We start from the raw sequence: 20,458 nt of genomic DNA, 5'->3' as shown, positions 1-20,458 counted from the left end.
TTCTTAGAACAATTTTTATACTTGTAGGTTGTAACTGAAGTTATGATCTTCATCTTGAGATGACCGTTTCACTATCATGCTATTCATTAGGTTGAGATCATGATTTGCTTTTGTAGCTCATTCATGTTGATGTCTTCAATAATTGTCTCATGCTTCTGCTTGTGTCGATGCGTGTAGAACTTTCATAGCTACCTCACATTGGATAGAATAATGTCAAGAAGTGAAGATTTGACCACAGCTTGTCCATGTGAAGAAGGCCAATGAGAAGGGACGAAATAGGAAAGTGAGCACAATGGAATGAAAGGACAGCCAAGAAATGCCCAATTCGCACCATAAGAAGGCAATGATCTCTTAGGAAATGTCTAGCATTGCATTTCATATTGCCAAATTTCCAGCTTGTTTTTCAAGTGACTTAAAATGTAGTGCTATGCTCAAAGCCATGAACTAGCATGCTCACACTTTGAGAACCTCGTTATGGTCTTGCAGATAATTTAGGAAAGCTTACGCTAGAATACTTATTGGTTTACATTTTGTAACGGACTTAGCTCTAGATATGTTGTTTTGATCTCTTAACTTCTATTGTTCCTAGGAATGAAACATCCATGGGAAGCTATTGTCACCTTGATAAATTGAGAGGGTATGCTATCAGTGTAAATTCTATATTTTTTCTTTGGGAGAAAAATTCAATTTAACTCATTAATACTGCTAGCTTGTACAAACAAATTAATTCCTTCGTAGATGTAAGTAGCCATTAGCCTTGGGGAAATAGCTCTTGGTCTTGGTTTATAATGAAATATGATTTAAATGAATTTTAGATACCTCTGATCATCTATCTGTCAAGACCTTAGAGGTTCATGCTTTTATTTTAATTATGTACCATGTTTCTATCCAAGTATATCTAATTGTTGGTTGCTGCAGGATCCTTTTTCCAGTTTTGGTGCAGCTATTGCACTTCTCCATTGTATGTTATCTTTACGCAGGTTGGACTCATCTCTCTGAACTAGTGCTGATCTTAGTATATTCCCCTTTGATGAATGCAAAATAAAATATGCATGACATAAACATCTTCATATTCCATTTTGATCGAACTAAAAGTTTTAGGTTCAGAATAAGTTCTACCCACCACCTAGAAAAGATGACGGTCTAGGTTTACCCACCATGTTCTTTAAATCTCATTTTCAGTTAGAGTTAGATTAACACCACTGTACTTCACAGCCAAAAAAAAGGGTGTCATGGAACTAACCCACCTCTCAGAGGAAAGCTAGATGATGTCATTTATTTTTAGGCTATGATTAACCTGATCCCATGAAATTTCACTTGCTGATTCATAACTATTTAATTATTTAGTTGTCTTTATGCAGTTTAGTTCTTGATGATTCTTCATGTCAATTGCTGCTGGGATTAAAATTTTACAATTAATTAAATTATGGATATTTTATTTTTCATCCACGAGTTTTCCACCTAGAATTCTGGTATCTAATGTTACAGATTGGGTCAAATCATAAGAAGGCATTAGTTGGAGAAGTTATTAGGGAGTCACTTCATCGGTGGCGAAAAAGAGCGAAGCATAAATTGATGCAAAAATATGATGCATGCTTCTCCAAGGCCAGTGCACATGAGCTCCTCAAGACTTGAAAGCAGGTCAGGCTGGTGTAATGTAGTCTCTGAGCAGAAAGAGATTTTTGAATTGTTTCAAGATGATTGGCTTGTGCAGGTTTCTCGTTAGTTGGATCTGCTTAACAACAAATGGTGATGATCAACATGTTAAAGTAAGAGTCCTTCTATGGAATGCATAATTTTTTCATTTCCGGAGTCCAAAGTTCAATGAAGGAGTGAACTGTGAACCCGTGGAACTGCAATTTTTGTTTATACAAGATGTAGTTTGACTACGAATCGTTCTAGTGACATGTTTTTGTCCGTAACACGTGGGGAAAAGAATTGCTGGTTTTGAGGGAAGATCTATGGGATCAGTTCAGAAAGAAAGTTTATCATAGATAAATAGTTTTTACTTGATAAGTTTGCACTTTAAACGCATTAAGCTCCTGGTTTTAATGATATTGTGCTTATGACTTAGGGTTTCTTACTCTAAAGCATAGAGAGGGGAGGCTAGTTTATCCACTTGAAAGGAATATTTCCTTTCATATGTTGGACTAACCTAATAAAAAAAGAATATTACAGGGTATAGACCAAGTTTCGAACTTGCATCTACTTTAAGAACCCACTATAAAACCCAGATACAAAGCACCGGATCCGGTTGACACGCATGAAAAAAAATAAAACCTTCAAAATTTGGGAAAAATTCTAGAAAAATCTTTAACCACAACATCAACAATCCCAAGTTCTGGTCATCTATTATTGTAATTAAGGTGCCATCATGGTTGGTTCAACTAGTTAGTGCCCCAAGTGAAGTACATGAGTCATAACTAGATGTTGGATATTTGGCTTGTAGACGGTGGTGTTGTTCTTTTTTTAATTTTAACTTTATCTTTTTTCGTTTTAGGAAAGAGAGTTATTGGGAGGCAAATTTAGAAGCAGGCAGCAAGTTAAATGACCAATCTTTAGTTCATATACCGGACATGCATAATAATGCGACAATCCCACGTAGATCTATTTGGGCCCTATTTGGCAGAGCTGTTAGCAGTAGAGTTTTTATAAAAAACTATTTGTTGTTTGGTAACTATATTTCTAAAGTGCTGTAAAATTTTAATATCCGTTTGGTAAAGAGAGTATTTTTTGGTATAACAAAATGATCATAAAAAATATTGCATAGTATTATACAATAGAGCATAATAAGATATAATATGTATTAATATATAAATATATGATATAGTATAATATTACTTTTTTACCTATTTTATTTTTTGTTTTTATTCTTTTACTATCTAGAGTAGAAGGTACGAGTGAGGTCAGCTATCGTGAGATCAAATATAATGTAATATAATATTATTATAATATAGTAACATAATATTATATACTATAGTATAATAATATAACATAATTTAATATTATATAACATAACACATCAATATATTATGATATAATATAATATAATATTATATTTATAGTATAATATAATAATAAATATATAAAATATGATAATTATTATCATTATATATTAATATTTTATTAATATAATATTTTTAGGAACTAATTTTTGGGTTTTTTATTTTCTTGTTGGGACTTCTGCAGATTTTTGCAATATAAAGAAATATTTTCTATAATTATAATATTTTATCATGGGTATTTTAGTTCAACAAGAAAAAATATTTATTAATCAAAACAACTTTTCGATGCATGCTTAAAGTACTTTTCCCAAGAAGTTCTATTTTGGAGCTCCTTTCAAGAATCTATTTTAGTTTTATGGTAAAGTTAAAACAATTTTTTGATTTTTTAACTAATATTTTTATTTCATTCAAAAGTTTGGAGGCCTTTTTAACTCTTTTCTTCCTATAATATTAGGGCTCGTTTGGTTCGCGGGAAGCATTTTTCCTTCTAGGAAAGTTACAAATTTTCAAAGTGCTTATGTTTGGTTGGCTATCCACTTTCCTAGGAAAGTTATGTATAATTTCTATTATGCCCTTAATAAAAATTAGATTTTTAATGTCTCTTTAATGCTTCTTTAATGCTGAAGGGACTTTTTGGGAAAAAGTAAAAATGGAGTGATTCTGTCTCATAGGAAAGTAACTTTTCCATATTTCTGATTGGAAAGACTTTCCCATAAAATATGGAAATCATATTTCTATGGAAATACAACTTTTCCTTCTCTCTTCTTTGAAAATTTTAATCAAATAAGAGGCATGTTATTACTTTTTCGTTGACTATTTTTTTTTTTTTTTCCTGCGAACCAAACGATCCTTAATGCGATGAGCCTAAAGTTGCATCTCGCGGCAGCACGCGGCGCTGCCCATAAATCTAAAGTTCAAGCCACGGGTCGGCTTATTATTATTTGTCATCATCGAAGTAACAAGAAACAGACTAGACAGCTGATCTATTAGTATAACCGCACTGCCGTAGATTGTTTAGCCCGCAAGCAACAAGTCTAGAAACCCGCCGTCCAACCTCTCATCCTTAAAACCCTCACCCCCCTCCCCTCCCCCCCGCCCCCCTCTCCCTTCTTCGATCTCCATCTCGCCTCGTCGCCATGGTTCTAGAGGTCTCTTCTCTGCCTCTGGATACCTTCCTTCTTCCTCCCTTCCATCCGCAGTTTGCGTGATATCTTTGGATCTTTAGGGTTTCGCTGACACCTTCTCCTTGCTTTTCTTGGTTCTCCCAGGCCACCATGATCTGTATCGATAATTCGGAGTGGACGCGGAATGGGGACTACTCGCCCTCCCGATTCCAAGCCCAAGCCGAGGCTGTCAATCTCATTTGCGGAGCTAAAACGCAGGTAATCACTCACCTTTCCCTAACCCGTGCCCTTTTCTTTATCTCTAAGCCGATTCTTGAAATTCTTCATTCTAGAGTTCTCTTCGTTGGATTAGTCGGCCATTAGGGTTTTGGATTCTATATCCTCTTGTTTATTTATTTGATGTTTCCAATATTACAGTCAAATCCGGAGAATACAGTGGGCGTGCTGACGATGGCAGGCAAAGGGGTCCGTGTTTTGGTCACGCCGACCAGTGATCTTGGAAAGATCCTATCTTGCATGCATGGTAGGATTTTTCTTTGCAAAATTGTTTCTCTTTTAAAACCGTTCATCTCTTTGTTTGTAATCGAGTTTCTTTCTCGAACGATCCCCTATTTGTTCATAATGATTGTCATAGCATTCGAGTAGCGGTTCTACATTATATAGTCTGCTTTTGCTTCTTTTACAATTAGCTTGTTTCTCTCACTTAGCTATTCTACTCGCTTTTACAATAGAAACTATTTTCTGAACCTGAAAACTTTAAGAGTTTTTGAATATTGGAGATGGAGGCGCTGCAGAAGGTCACATCTTTTTGTCTGAAGAACCTCGTTTTTGAGTGGTATTTTGGTGGATCATAAATGCGCTCGCCTGTCATTTAAGCAGCGGACTGTAGCACCTATCTATGCATTGTTCCTTTTATTTGTTTTTGATGGTTATTACTTCTCTTTTAAGTTTCCTAATTCCAATGACTCTTGATGGGAAGTCTTGATTGTTGATTTGCAAATGCTCTGAATAAAGAAGGAAAAGCATACTTTTTTCTTTGCATATGGTTAATGAAAACATTAGAAATTTTCTCTAGGACCACATCTAATGAATGTTATACCGATGAAACTGAAGAAAAATAAGGAAAGCATATTAAAATTATGAAACAAATTATAGATTAGCTGAAGCTTTTATTTCTAATCTATGGAGGCTGCAACGTGTTGTGCTCATGGAAAGTTATCCTTCTTACGTTTTCGAACGTCATGGCTTGAGATGTGTATGTAATCATTGTGCATAAGCTGGTGGCTATTTGGGCATGTTTATGGTATTGTTGGGGTATTACTATGGCCATGAGCTGTTTTATGTCATGATAAATGTCATTTTCTTCTTAACCAATGGAGAATATTTTTTCCCAATAATTTCTTAAATCTGCTAACATTTTAGGCAAGAATACTTGATCTCACCTTTCATTTCTTTCTCATCATGTTGTTACAAATTTTAAAGTATTGAATCATTGATGTTATGATTTATACCTTCGAGCCATAGCGATGGTCATTCATGGCCCTCATTTAGAGCATCTATGGTAACATGTTGGTTATTCATATTTTGGCATTATTTCCTATTCAGAGTAGAAAAATAATGTCAATTCAATATGTTCCTTTCCATTCATGTAATATTGTTGAGGACCAGATCACGCATTCTATTTGTAGTTACATGCTAATGTGTGTATATTTGCATTCGTGGACATGCATCCAGATATGCATATGCTATATGGTTTACATCTAATGGCATGCATCATTCTCTATGGAAAAGGTTTATTTCTCATCTGAGAGTTTTTTTTTTGAAAGATTTTCATTTTAAAAAGTGTCAATTTGCCAAATATCTTTAATTCTTTGAAGTTCGTGTTCATAAAAAATAGCTTTTTTGAGAGATTCTTAAAAGTTGTTGTTTAGATTTCTCTGAAATAAACGTACTACTGGAGATATGAGGAAATGTACATGCTAAACCATTATTACCTGGCTTTTCTTCTGAGTTGAAACTAGAGTTCTCTTATTATAAAACATGCTTGGCAGAATAATCTAAGCTCTTCTTGGCATAAAGCACAGATTCAGTTTCTTTTATCGTTCTTTGAATAATTTTTTGTATATCAGATATGGTATGTCTATGCTTTCTGTATGTAGGGCTGGAAATTGGTGGTGAGTTGAACTTGACTGCCGGGATCCAGGTTGCTCAGCTGGCTCTTAAACACCGCCAAAATAAGAAGCAGCAACAAAGGATCATAGTTTTTGCTGGAAGGTACGGTATGCACAAGATGCGTATTTGCACTTGCATTATTCCATGGATTTATGATTTTCTTGTCAACTCTTCCATGTATTAGTCCAATTAAATATGATAAGAAGACATTGGAGGCAATTGGAAGAAAGTTGAAGAAGAACAGTGTTTCTCTTGATATTGTTGATTTTGGAGAATGTGATGATGGCAAACCTGAAAAACTAGAGACTCTTATTTCTGTTGTAAACAATAATGACAGCAGTCACATAGTTCGTGTGCCTCCTGGGCCAAATGCTCTTTCTGATGTACTTATGAGGTAAGTTACAATTGCCAAGAGTCCATGATACCCCTTAAGATCCATAAATCATGTCCAACTTATCTGGTTTATTTATTGTTGCACAGTACACCAATCTTTACAGGAGATGGAGATGGAGGAAGTGGTTTTGCTGCTGCTGCAGCTGCTGCTGCAGCTGGTGGCATGTCTGGATTTGATTTTGGTGTGGATCCTAACATAGATCCTGAGTTGGCTCTTGCACTTAGGGTTTCAATGGAAGAGGAGAGGGCCAGGCAAGAAGCTGCTGCAAAAAAGGCTGCGGAGGAGGCTGCTAAACAAGAAAAAGAGGGGGAACAGGCTTCGAGTTCCCATGATGCAACTATGGCTGAGCCAGACAGTAGTTCAGCACCTGCAGTTGATGATAAAAGACATAAGTTGACTGTCAGTTTCCTTTCCTCCTTTGTTAACTTACATGGAATTAGCTCATGCATATCTATTGTTTCTGTATCATGCTAATCATCTGATTAAAGTGTTTAGAGAATTGTATCATGAAATTTGTGTCTTGTGCATGTGGTGGATACCCACATTTTGAATTCCTTTCTTCCTTCTTGACATGTTAGTATTATTTATGACAATTAAAATGTTTGAAAAGTTTGTTTTTGCTTTGGTTTTGATTGATGCTATGAATTTACAGGGTTTGCACTTTGCACTATCGATGGTTTCAGCACTTTTGCTCTAGATTTCAGAGTTTTAGCCATAGAAATCAGGAAAAGTTCAAAATTTTGAAAAATACAAGATAAGAGGAGCCATGGAGAGATTTTGAGTATTTTGAAAATCTAGGTTTCTTTTTTGTCTGTAGCTCTTTAGGCTGAAGTTAATACTTGCAATAAGTTCATAAAGTATACTGGTATTTCGTAACATGAATATCATTTGGCTTTTGAGCTTCATTTCTTTTAAAATTCATTATAATTACTAGGGATGAAGCTTTCTAATGCCTAGTGCATTCAAATATTTTCTTCATCATTTTTTAGTACAATCCACAAATATATTTGATTTGGACATTGCTTTCTTATATTTTCGAGGTTTAACTGACTATTTAATTAAATGCTTGGGGTTATAAAAAATTAAATTTACTTTATACAAAAGATGTCATTGCTATAAACCAAGGTTGCGGAACTGTCCCGAACCGTCCGGTTTGGGGCGCCTTGAGCTGTACCGGCGGCGGACTGAGATGGTTTCGGCAAAGAAACCAAGACGCCGTCGCTGGAGGAGGAGAAGGAGAAGAAAAGAGAAGAAAAGAGAGCGAGCGGGGGAGGGAGGGAGGCCGGCGTTGGTGCAAGTAGAGGCTGCGCCCTCCACTGGCCTCCCTCCCTCTCCCTCTCTCTCTCCCTCCCTCCCTTGTTCTCTCTCTCTCTCTCTCTCTCTCTCTCTCTCTCTCTCTCTCTCTTTTTCTGTCTCCCATGGTCTCCTATGTCAGTACAAGCTTTTCATAGCACGACGCGGGCCGTACCGACTCATGCCGCCGAGCAACCGGTACAGTGTCCGGTATCGGCACGGCAGACCCTGTTATAAATAATGTATCTTTTATTTAGTGGCCTCATTGGTACATCACGAGACATAATTTTTTAGAGATTGTTTTTTGTTCATCCTAGTTGTTTATCACATATGTATATGAATATGTATGATGATTCTATCATATTGTATATCTCCTTGTGTATTAGTCCTTTGAACGTTAGGTATCAAACATTCTTCATTAATCAATTTCAATTTCCAAAGTTCGCATGTAAGACACTTGGGGAAAGTAGATAAACTTCGGCATTTTATCCATTTACATCTTAGTTTTCCTTAGGAGTTCCAATTTTTTGCAACATGTCAGTCTGACCTATTGTAGCCTTGGAAATAATGATTCCAGAAAATCATCCCTTTGTATGGAATTTGGCCCCAAATGTGATTTTCCTATTCTGAACTTAAGTTTGAGTTGGATCTTGGTCTGTGGATTTGGACAACCTGAGTCCAGAGAAGGGAAGTTAAAAATTACTACGTGTTGCTTCATCCACCCTTTTGTTAGGTCTTTGCTTGGGATTTAAGTTATCAATTGGATGACCAGCTACAGCTAGTTTCTGAACTCCTTTCCCTCTTTGGTTCTCAGACTCGCACATACATAGGATCCCTAACAACTCCTCCTTTTGTCTCTATTCGCTCAGTCAAAAAAGTTTTCGGTTTTTGTTTTTTCTTTTTTTTTCTTGGGGTGGGAGAGGCATGCTCATGGACATGGCAGAAAGAAGGGGCAACTGAGTGACATTATCATTAAAGATCAACTTGGCTTGTGGATTAATGACATCTGTAAACCAACTAGGTAGTGGTTCACTTCAAATTCAAAGCCTTCTTCTCTGTATACAATAGCTTCCTTGATTCCTTTGTATATCCCTGACCAGCTTAGACTCTATTATTTCTAGCAATAGCCATCAAAGAATTTAATGTTTTTTTTTTTGGATGCCTACCGAGATAGCTGGGTTAAGAGTGGAATTTTTGTTTCAGTACATTTCTATATTTCCATGGGAGGTGGGGGATGGGTTTGGTTAAGGCTCTCTATGTCAGAGAATAGAGTAGAGTAAGTGGAACGCGACAAGCAGAGTTGCTATTTCTCTTTCATTCCCTTGTAGGTTGGCTTGGCTTTCAGCGATTTAGTCAAACTGGGCCACTTTTGGATCGACTGATTTTATGTGTGATGTTAATGTGATTGGTAGGTTTCCTTTAAGGGGTAGTTGGTATTGTTGATGCATGTTTGGTTTTGACTTTATAGGTTTCGTTTAAGTTTGAGTTGCAATAGGAGTAGTAGCAACAATTTTGTTTCAACTTTATTGTAATTTGGGGATTTAGGAAACCTATATAAAGGAGGATTCATGTCTAGAAACTAGTTTTAGATGCAAGTTTGGAATAGTCATTAGAATTTAGTTGGACAAGGTTTAGAGGTTTCTTTGATATTTAAAACCTGAAATTTGTTTATGTTTATGCTTTATTCTCTTTGTGTTTGTCCCTAAGAAAGGGGTAATTAACTGTCGTTGGTCTCCTTGGTAAAGTAGTCTTTCTCTTTCTTTATATTTTGTACTTCTAAAGCAGTCCACTAGAATCTATATTAGGGTACTTGTCAAATATAACTTAGTGAGGACTTTGAGTAATAAAGCAAGGTTTATATCATACAATTTTCAAGGTGTAACTTTGTAAGCATGCTCTAAAGATGCAGCTCTTCAACCCTAGATGTCATGCCTGGGTAAATCATTGTGGCACTTACCTTTGTAATATCTTATCTTTTTTTTTTGTACTCTCCACTTCGCCTTTTATCTTGTCACAATACAACCTCTCAACCCCCCTAATTTATAATCATTAATCTCTCCTACACTTTCCCTTTCATTTTTTTTTTAACCTTCATACTACATTTCTGACTAAAATTCGACCTTCATGGCTGGTTCTTTCATAGATGCTATATTAAAACCCACTCCAACCATTCATTTCAATTCCGAGTTCTCGACTTAAAAATTCCATTGTAGTTTCATTGTTCTAGTTCACTTTAGAGGAGCTTTAAGACTTGTCCAAATTGAGGACAAAGTGACAAATGAGTATGTTAAAGGATCTATAAGGGTTGTGCAAATTAAAGACAAAGTGATGGGGCATCAATATAAGTGTTATGGATATGTAGAACAAAGATCCGAGGGAGCTCTAGTAAGGAGTGCCTACATTGTTATAGAATGTAGGACAAGGAGGGGAAGACCTAAAATAATGTGGATGGATGGAATTTGTGAGAAAGGGTATGGAAAACCCTGAAATGACACTGGAAACAGCACTAAGCAGGAATGCTTGGTAATTGGAGATTCATAAAACTGACCACAAATAGTTTGGACAAGACTTGATGGTTGTGGTAACCTTTGTTGTTGATATAACTCTTAATATGCAATGTTGGATAATAGAATTGACTCTAGACAGCTTGTTATGTGGTTCTGAGTGTTGTTGAATAAAAAAAGTAGGTCATGAACTTTTTATTCTTTAATTGCCTGACACATGAAGCAAAAGGTGTGCTGGGAATCTTTTTCTTTTTTGATGTTGACTTCTCTACTTTGTTCTGTGACAATGGAAAAAAGTGGTCTTATTTTAGGGGAATCACCCGAATTGTCCCTGTCTGTCTCGCCATTTATTGAGATGATGATTGGTCAAGTTGCTCTCAGATTCTCCCTTGTTCCGTCCATATGCTTGTCCTGAGTGTGCATTACAATACAAATGTCTTCTAAAGGTTCCTCTGTTGTGAATCTGAATCGCCAAGAACATTCTATATGAAGTTTTGTTGAAGATTTCGATTATTCAAGGGCCCATATGTGGATGTTCCATGATGAAGTATAATGTTTCTGCATATATAAAGTTAGTACTGTTAGATATATTAAATGCGTCAATAGTACTGACTATTGACATGATGTTGAAAAGGTCTCATTTACATGTTGTAAATGTATAATTATATACTATCATGGATTATCGATGAGTTTGAGCCAAATTTTCGTTTTCATCAATATTCTTAATCTGTGAAACATGATTCTCTGTTAGGTATTTTTATTGTTTGTGATTCTTATATTATTCCTCTGATGATTCTAGTGAGTGTAGATATCAAAGAATGAGTAATTCTGTGAATGTACTTCTTGTGGTAACAGGATGATGAGACTGCATTGCTAGAACAGGCTCTTGCAATGTCCATGGATGATCCTAAGTCCACTAATGTGGCTGTGGCAGATACTGATATGTCAGAGGCTACAGCAGATGACCAAGAATTAGCATTTGGTTAGTTTCATTGTTGCTGTAACAATTCATTTATGAGCAGGAAGATTAGGCATATGTTTTCTGCTTCTTGTTGAACATTCATTAATTAAGTTACTTAAAGAATCCAAATGCTAAATCAAATCTCATAATCTATAAGAATACTACTGTTACTTGTTTATCTGAAAATTTCAAGGTTAACTCAGAGAATAAGGAGTGAAAGAGGTTCTAACCTTTATTCTTTACTGAAATGAATGTGCTGGTCAGTTCATAAGGTGGAAACATTCTCTTTAATTTCAGATGAAGCCGGAATGTCACTTATGAAATTTAGCTTATCTTCATAATAATCAATGTTATAATATGGTATAGGTCCTATTATTCAGACTTTACATTTCATTTTAAATCTGACATCAGATTCATGTGTTTGTATTATACTTATTTGGCTTAAATTGTTTTTTACTTTTGTTAGTACAGTATCATATCTATCTGAAGTCCAGTCTGTTACACCTCAAAGATATGTACATACATACACATTTGCGTACATGATTACGTGCATAGATCTGTGTTTTCCATCTGTATGTGAATGGCATTCTAGTCTATACTTGCTTAGGCATTCTATGGCGTATGTACTGCCCTGGGGCCCCTCCATAGCATTTGAAATCTCTCATGGGTTCATACCCCTAGAGAAGCAGCGAGATGGTGTGCTCCTTTTTGCTCACTAAGATGTGATTAGAGATAGTGTATTCACAAGTAATCATGTTGCCTTAATTACTTTGGTTTCATTGAGACCCTTTTGTGTGCCTCATAATTTGTACTTCATACTCTTATATAACATAACCTCTTCTGCTAATAAAGATTCACCAGTTATCTGGAGAAAAAGATCAAATCATGCTACAGACTGCAACTGAAATAATGCTAAGATGATTAGTAAGTTGTTTGAAGACATCATGTATATTCTATATCAAACTTTGATGTCTGATCTTAAAGTCATTGTTTCCATTGGAGAAGGAGAAATGTTACTCTTCTTGTTTCTAAGGATTCTTGATCAACATGATTTTTCTTTTTTTCTACTTTGAAAACTTGCTTCCTTGTTAACTTGCACACTTTGCATCCTTACTCCTTAACAAACTTAAAGTAAGGATGCATCAGCATATCTGACCCTTCCCAGATGCTACAGTGGTGTGAGCCTTATGTAGTTGGATGCCCTTTTACTCCTTAACAAACTTGGTGTCCTTTTAGTCAAATTGCAATGTCATGGTTTTGATGCTTGTATTGCTCTGTATGCAGCCCTTCAAATGTCTGTTCAGGATAATGTGAAGGACTCGTCAACCCATTCTGAGATGAGCAAGGTGTTGGAGGACCAGTCATTTGTTTCATCAATCCTGAATTCGGTATATTATTTGAATTTCTATGTTTTTTAAATCTCCGTTCTGTATTGATCCGCTTCACTGACAGCTTATAATGACTATTTTACTCACAGCTTCCAGGTGTTGATCCTAATGACGCTTCGGTGAAAGATTTGCTAGCATCTTTGCAAGGCCAATCTGAAGTATGTGTACGAACCTTGGTATAGACTGTTTTCATTAGGCTTTCTCATTTACAACATGTTTCTATTTTTGGTATTTCTTCAGGTGCAATACAAGCATAAAAAAGAGAAATTAGACATATCGCTACTCATTGTGCATTGTTTAACTAGTATCTTGATTTGGTAAATAAGCATTCAAAGTTTTTCCTTCATGTGGCAATGGGTTGTACATTGTTTGACAACAACAATAACAAACATGCAATATCCTATCTAATTTGTTGGACATTATTGATATCAATGGTTCATCCAATGTCATGTTCTTTCTTAGACATCCGTGACTTCCATTCAGGTTACCTTTAGATTATTCTGCTTCATTTTTCATCTCTTACCTCAATTCCTAATCTATGCTTCATTTAATTTTATTAGACATACCATTCAACAATAAATGACGCTTTGTTTTTTTCTACAATTTCCTTTATATGCTTAATCAAACTCCACTCCTTCACTGCCCAAACATCTATCTCAACACCCACTGCTACTGCCCTCTCTTTATATGCTTGAGAGCTCCTTATAGCAGCACATTTTGAGCCAGTCTTATTACTGTCTGATAATTTTCTCATGTTCCATAATAATATGTCAACCATGAAAATTAGGGTTTCATTGAGTCTGGTCCAAAAAAGTTTGGACTCCGGTAAACCTAGACCCAAGCCTTTTGGGCTTTGGATGTAAATTTTGTTCCATACTCAGTCCATTGAAGGTAAGGGTGCAGTCGAGTCGAGTCGAGCCGAGTAACTAGAGGCTCGAACTCAACTCGATTCCAAATACTTGGGCTCGAAATTCGAATCGAGATCAATCAAACCTTAATATGCAAGCACAGACTTGACTTGTTCAAAGAAAAAGCGATACTCAGAATCGACTCGACTTGACTCAAATATCAATCGAGCCATACTTGAGCTTGAGCTTGAGCTCGAATTTGAGTGTTGGTCATAATTAAAAAATATAGTTAAAACAAAATATTATGTAATATTTTATTTTAAATATTGAATTTATAATATATATTATAAATAAAATAAAATATTATTAGAATGTTTATGCTCAACTAAGCTCACGAGATTTTGAGCCGAGTATTTTGCTACTTGAGCTTAACTCAAGCTCGATAATAGTTTAGTCGCATCGAGCTTGGATGCGAGTCGAGCTCGAGCAGCTTGCAAGCTACTCGGCAAATTTGCACTCCTAATTAAAGGATAAGGTCATGTTTGGGTTCAGGTACTAATAGTGCTTAAAAAAGCAATTGCAGTATACAGGCAACAAGGGATCGGATGGTGCATGTGGCATGCGGACTACATATGTGGGTTTACATATGGTTACCTTTTTAAATTATTCAAAAATAAAAATAATACATTAAATACAATAATAACAACAATAAAGATATTAGCATTTTTTGGATGGATAATCATCAAGTTAATAACAATGACAACAATTAGTATTTATTGCTTAGAATCTAATATCTAAGAATGATAATGATAACATAATCAACATTTCAATATTATTAATACCTAGATTAAGCCCACTTGAAACCCATATTTTCAAAAATTGAAGAATAAGAATTTCATAAGACTGGCCATTGTGGGTATGTTAAGACCTAGCCTACTTGACGTGCATCAGGTTTGGGAAGTTGTGGATAGAGTCTAGGTTCTCATCAAGTACCAAGAAACATATCTTGAACAACTAATCAAAGTAAAATCATCCATGCTTTGAGAAGCTTATCAATGAAGTGTCCATTTACCAGCTCAAAACAATGAAATGATGACCAACAGGCACTTGATAGTTAGGCATAAAACATTGATTCACTAACAATTGAAATGATACATTTAATTTAAAAGTCAAGTACAGGCAACATGTTCTAACATTTGATTTTTTATTCTTTCTACCACACTAAATTATAGAACAAAATTGTCATATATGAAGAGCTTAGAAATTGAAGATATATAATAAAACTAGTATTATATTAGAGATGGACTTTGCTCCTCTTGAGAGGAGAGGGTAACGTCTCTTGACTCCAAAGTCAATAATAGGGCATATTGAAGATCCACATAATTGATCATGATCTATATCATAAAATTGCCTAGAAATAAAAAAAACACATATTTTATGGTCTCTAGCCTATGCAACATTGGACAAAAATTGGATGGTTTCCATTGTATTAGTGTGTTAAAATACGTGATAGAGTATTTAATTTGAGTATTCCTCTTATTAATCATGACCTACACGTGTTACTATAGATCTTAATACTTAGACCATAGCAAAATATGGCTTTGTATTATGTTAACAATTAATTTTGATATCCACATGATGCATAAGTTAGAGACCACCAAAACATGTGATTTTTTGTTTTAAGCATTTTTGGTAGTATAAATCATGATTATGTATGTGAATCTTCGATTTGAATGCCACCTTATTGATTTTGGAGTCGAGAATAGATACTTGTCCTCTGACGAGAAGGAAAGTTCATGTCCTTATATTATATGTATATAAATGAACCAGCTAATTAGCCAGGGTCAGGTTAAATCAGGTCTAAAACCTCAAACCCAGACCTGACCCAAAAAGATTTCAATGAATAATTTTGGAATCATACCCTACCCATTCATCAGCTGGTAGAGATTGTGATTGGATTAGGTACTAAGTTTGTGGGTGGGAGCGACAGCCCTAATTAACAACTCGAACATGGCAGCCATCAATACTCCATAAGCATATCCTCCCTTGATCTACTATTACAAAAATTAGTTTGATATATATTCATCTAGTTTATTCTTTTATACAAGGCTTGTTGCATCATTTTGCACCAAATAGTTCAATGCTTACCAAACCAAACCGACATAGAACCAGGATGATTCAAGAAGTTGAAACAAAATAGCAAGTGAACTGGACCATACCAGAGGAAATCAGGCCAAACCAATTGGTTTTGGCTGGGTTTCGGGCAATGGTGACTCGGATTCGCAAAACCCTCAATTGTTAATGATCTCGTTCTCTTACACTCTCTTGTTCTGTCTTCGATCCCCCATGACTGCCGTTGCCAATCACCCTCAACCACCACGGCTGAGCATCTAAACCTCCTCTGTTTGTCCCTCTTCAACCCCTCAAGACCCTTGAACCCTTTGTCAACATCACATGCTTCCTCCACGACTGTGACACCTTCACCACCACTACCTCCTTTGTCATTGCCTCCCTAGCTTCCCCAACGCCTTTCATGGATACTGCATGCTGACCTCCCTCCTCTTTCCCTTTTCCTCATTCTAGATTTGGAGACATCGACACTTGTGCATTTGTCAAATCGGGGTAGGTTCGGGTTGGGCTTTTGGTTCTAATATCAAGATAGTTTTGCTAGACTCGAGCCCAGCCTTGCCCATTCTTAGACTTGAAATCTTGAGCCCGATCCCAACTCCATGCCAAATTTGAAAGCCCAAGCTTGACCTGCTGAATTCGAATAAATCGAGCAGGCAACTCGACTGAGCTTGACCCGACAGAGTGAGAAAGAGCAGTGGAACCATGGAGGGTCCGACGGTGCTAGTCATCGATTCCCAATGGTATTGCCAACTGACTTCCTTGTCACTGACCAGCTGACCTTGGAGAGGGGACTCCTGCTAGTGTTCTTGCCCCAGGGACTGATCGACTTGCTAAAGCTTCTCAAAGGCAGTGAAGGACAAGAAGTGTAGAGAGAAGGGGGTGAGAGACGAGGGCAAAGAGCATGGGATTTGAGTCGAGCCAAACCAGTAGACATTCTTGTCATCTTCCATAGAAAGATGGTTGGAAAGAAGAGAAAAAAATGGTAGAGTTGTGATATTAGAGTGAGGGGGTAGAAGAGAGAAAGGAAGGAGGACGAGGCAGTATTGGTTGGGGGGTGGGGACGCATGGAGGGAGAGAGAGGGGGAGAGAGTTTTTTTTTTTGGGGGGGGGGGGGGGGGTGGGTTGGAGCACTAGTGGATCATGGGGTGGTGTCAACAGGTAGAGGGAGGAGAGAGATAGGCGTAAGAGGAGCAGGTTAGGGATTAGGGCCCCCATTCTCCTCCTTTTCCTTATTTTCCAAATTTTAAGATAAAATATATTATAATATTATATATATTATATGCAAGATAAATAACAAATATAAAATAAATAATATTATTATATGTTTTGGGTAGGGTTAGGTTGGGCCAAGTCAACTTTGAAGAGTTTCAGCTTCTTTCGGATGCTCTTGTGGAGACCTCCGATGTACTTAATAAAAATTGCATAATCGTCGATGGAGATTTCAAGAAAGATTGCTTGCTTGTGGAACTCGATGGTGAAGTCTTAAACAGACTGATCATACTTCTGTCGTAGGTACTGCTACTTGATCCATCGATCTTCCTCGTGGCCGATTGGGTAGAATTACTTCTTGATTAGGCTCTTGAATTTGTTTCATGTGAAATTTAAAACATTATTGTTTCTTGTGTACGAATTCTACCAGGTATGAGCATGGCTAGAAAGCTTGAGACGAACAAAAATTATCTTTTGGACACTTGAGTTTCCATAGACGAGTAAAGCTATTTTCTCGTGTACAAATTCCTCCCTTTCACAATTTGGGTTGGATTTTTCTCCTAGTTCGAATTGGACTAAATATCCTAAAATAAATATGATTAATAAAAATATTCTAGAAAAAGCTAAAATTTAGATATATTTTAAAAAAATGAAATTCTTGAGAAAGTAGATCTCGACTTCGACATCATCTATGTTTTCTATCGCTCCGCCTGATTCTTCTCAGATAGAAAACTACGCCCGGTCAAAGTTTTATCCGAAAAAGAAACTTTCAGTTTGATTAACCCATTTCGGGGCCTAAATGATAGAGTTTCGGCCCAATTAAACCTTTTAGGAGGTTAGCCCAAAGTTGTAGATCTCGAAAAGATACCCAATTTAAAAAAAAAAGAAGATTATCTTAATCGGGCATTGTATGACCAAATTATGGTCTCCTGAAATTTGGCCTACAACTTGGCTTCCCAATGTGGTGGATCTCGCTCCTAAACTCTGTCCAGCTCTGCTCATAGTGGTCAAAGTGGTCCACATCGAGTTTGAGGATCCTTTTGGATCAACTCAAACCCTGGTGTTTTTTAATCAACCGTTTCAGTTCCTGAGAATTCATACATACATGTATTGTTTATAAATTTATATTCTGGACAACAATAGTTAAAACAATGTGTCCTTTTTTTCTTTTTTCTTTTTTTTTTTTTTTTTTTTTTGGTAAAACGGCTACTCATTTCATATAACTCTAACGTGAGTACAACCTGCTAAATCGCGGGAAAGTCCTTTTTTTCTTTGGTGCTATTTGAATTCCACTTTACATGTAACTTTTAATTCTACTTGATTTCACACTCAATACGTACAATTAGAGACAAGCACTGATTTCTTTCATCTCTTAATTGTAAAGTCATAAAAAGGCATGTTGTATACTTTTATTAACTAATTTATGAGGATCTGAAAAGCTGGAGGAGTAAAGGGCAAACATAAACGGTTCAAAACTTAAGGAAATTCATTTCTTTGTGTATTTTGAGGTCCTAAAATATGCTTTGTGCAACTTGCGCTTGCAAATCTATTGTGTTTCAAGACTCAGTTTTTTTTTCTTTTTTCTTTTTTCTCTGCGGATACAATTTCTCTTGGCATCAGAGAACCTGTTTATGAGGTGATCCACTCAAGCTGACAACTTGGTCTATTCTTTTTCCTTTTCCCGTATTTCTGGCCGAATTAAAGGACTTCTATGCTTCCAGATTTCATTTTTAAGTTAAGGATTCTGTGTACTGAGTTCATTCTTGGTAGGCATACAAGAAATTCGATTGATCTTGGTCGTGAATATTGGACAGAGTATCCCATAAAGTACCATATGCAATTTTCAATTAGTGCTTTTGTTGTGCTTTTCACTTATGAGTACTGTCAGAAGTACTCAGTTATAAAAAACACTCTTTGAGTAACAAGAGAGAAATAAATCTAGTACTAATCTAATTATTTCTTTTGTTTCTTCATTGCAAGATTTCCGATAATGTTAGTATGATATAGTACTATTATAAAAGTTTTAAGCTTAAATATTGTCAATGAATTTGCCATTTGACACCTAGAATCATGTGTTACTTGATTTTGTGACACAGTGGAGTCATTGCATGCCATTTTATATGAGTCATTACTTCTCCTGCCAAAACTGATTATTACTAATTGAACTGTGTTCAATTATGTTTTTTTTTTTTAAAATCATTTTGGTTTGAAGCTTTGATGCTGATGTTATTGCATTATTCTGCACTGTGCTCAATTTCCAGCCGCTGCAAAAGCAAAATGAAGATAAGCCAGAAAACGAGGGTGATAAGTAAATGATTCCCGATAGGCTGCCCGTGCCTGCTTGTTCTCCAATGGTAAGATTCGATGCCTAAGCCTGTTCTCAAGGCATGATTTAATTCTTTTACTGTCTATTTTTTTGAAATGCAGATACAAGGCTAACCCATTTTCTTTTGTTCACTGGAGACAATTGCCTTCCCTCTGTTACTCCTTTAGTGGCCACTCCATTGTTTAGTTGAAACTTTTGGCTCCAAATATTTCCCTTTGATTGAGATCTCATTAGATGATTAAAGCTAGTCACAGTCTAAATAATTCTTCCCACGCATTACCCGCTTGATAACCTTATTGGTATGCCTCAGCTAGGTTTCAGTTCTTTTCGTAATTCTTATCTGAATCATGAGTGATATGACATTTCTGTTATTATTTTGCTTTTTTTTTTTTTTCTCTAGCTATTCATCTACCTGCTTTTTCCGTGTTCATGTTTTTTTCACAAGCTATTCAAACTGTTAGCACCTGTATAGCAAATTCGTTGATTCCTTTGTTGCAGGTCAGGTATCCGTACTTTGCTCTGAGTTGTGCCCACTAGCATTGATGGATAAGAGCAAGCCTGCTATTTCACTAGAACCCAGGAAAAAGACATTTTTAAGAAGCTAGCTGTGGCCTTCCAACTGGAGAGCTAACATTTTCACAGACCTGTTTGTCTGTCAGTTGATTCAGTTCTGTGTTGTCGGGTTTTTTTTTTTTTCAAGAGTAGCTAATCCGTGTTGATCTCTATCACAAGTGATTCCTTTGAATGAATCTGAAAATAAACATTCAGGATATGAAAAGTTGCATGCCATGTCAGACCTCATAACAGGATTTTGAACCTACATAGATATCATTGCTGCTCAGAAGGTTCGGTGGCTGTCGGCAATCCCATTCATCGGGTTGTGGCAGTTGGGACTCATGCTCGACTACAGGATTTTCTTGCTTTGGGCCCACCATGAGCAAATCATCCTTACATGGCCCCATTGGCTGCTAGGATATCTTTCCTGCCTTCCAGTAGCAAGAGGACAGAGGGATTTTAAATCTAAATTTGAAAACTAGAATTTTAGAAGAGCAGGAATTGGGAAATCTCAAATAAGAGCCCTTCTTTGCTGGCTTTCACGTCCGT

At 36.3% G+C, this 20,458-nt stretch overlaps 1 protein-coding gene across 4 annotated transcripts; it reads left to right on the top strand.

Moving 5' to 3' along the window:
* The first annotated feature begins 3,953 nt into the window (after window positions 1-3,953).
* On the top strand, window positions 3,954-20,155 carry LOC103706166 (26S proteasome non-ATPase regulatory subunit 4 homolog). 4 transcript variants are annotated; one of them, XM_008790198.6, is made up of 11 exons: window positions 3,954-4,153; window positions 4,274-4,387; window positions 4,547-4,652; window positions 6,289-6,403; window positions 6,486-6,695; window positions 6,782-7,094; window positions 11,348-11,474; window positions 12,738-12,841; window positions 12,931-12,999; window positions 19,290-19,382; window positions 19,858-20,155. In XM_008790198.6, exons 1-10 carry the CDS (start codon window positions 4,142-4,144, stop codon window positions 19,338-19,340), a joined length of 1,221 nt encoding a protein of 406 aa, XP_008788420.4. In that variant the 5' UTR covers window positions 3,954-4,141; the 3' UTR covers window positions 19,341-19,382; window positions 19,858-20,155. The 4 variants fall into 4 exon arrangements, with proteins under 4 accessions (XP_008788420.4, XP_008788419.4, XP_008788418.4 ...); XM_008790197.5 differs by having other exon boundaries at window positions 19,853-20,155; XM_008790196.5 differs by having other exon boundaries at window positions 3,983-4,153; window positions 12,931-13,017.
* Window positions 20,156-20,458: the final 303 nt, after the last annotated feature.

This window comes from Phoenix dactylifera, chromosome 3, assembly GCF_051530095.1.
Source record: "Phoenix dactylifera cultivar Ajwa chromosome 3, Ajwa_hap1_PhDact_Kaust_v1.1, whole genome shotgun sequence".
Lineage (NCBI taxonomy): Eukaryota > Viridiplantae > Streptophyta > Magnoliopsida > Arecales > Arecaceae > Phoenix > Phoenix dactylifera.
This window is presented reverse-complemented; position numbering and strand designations above follow the sequence as displayed.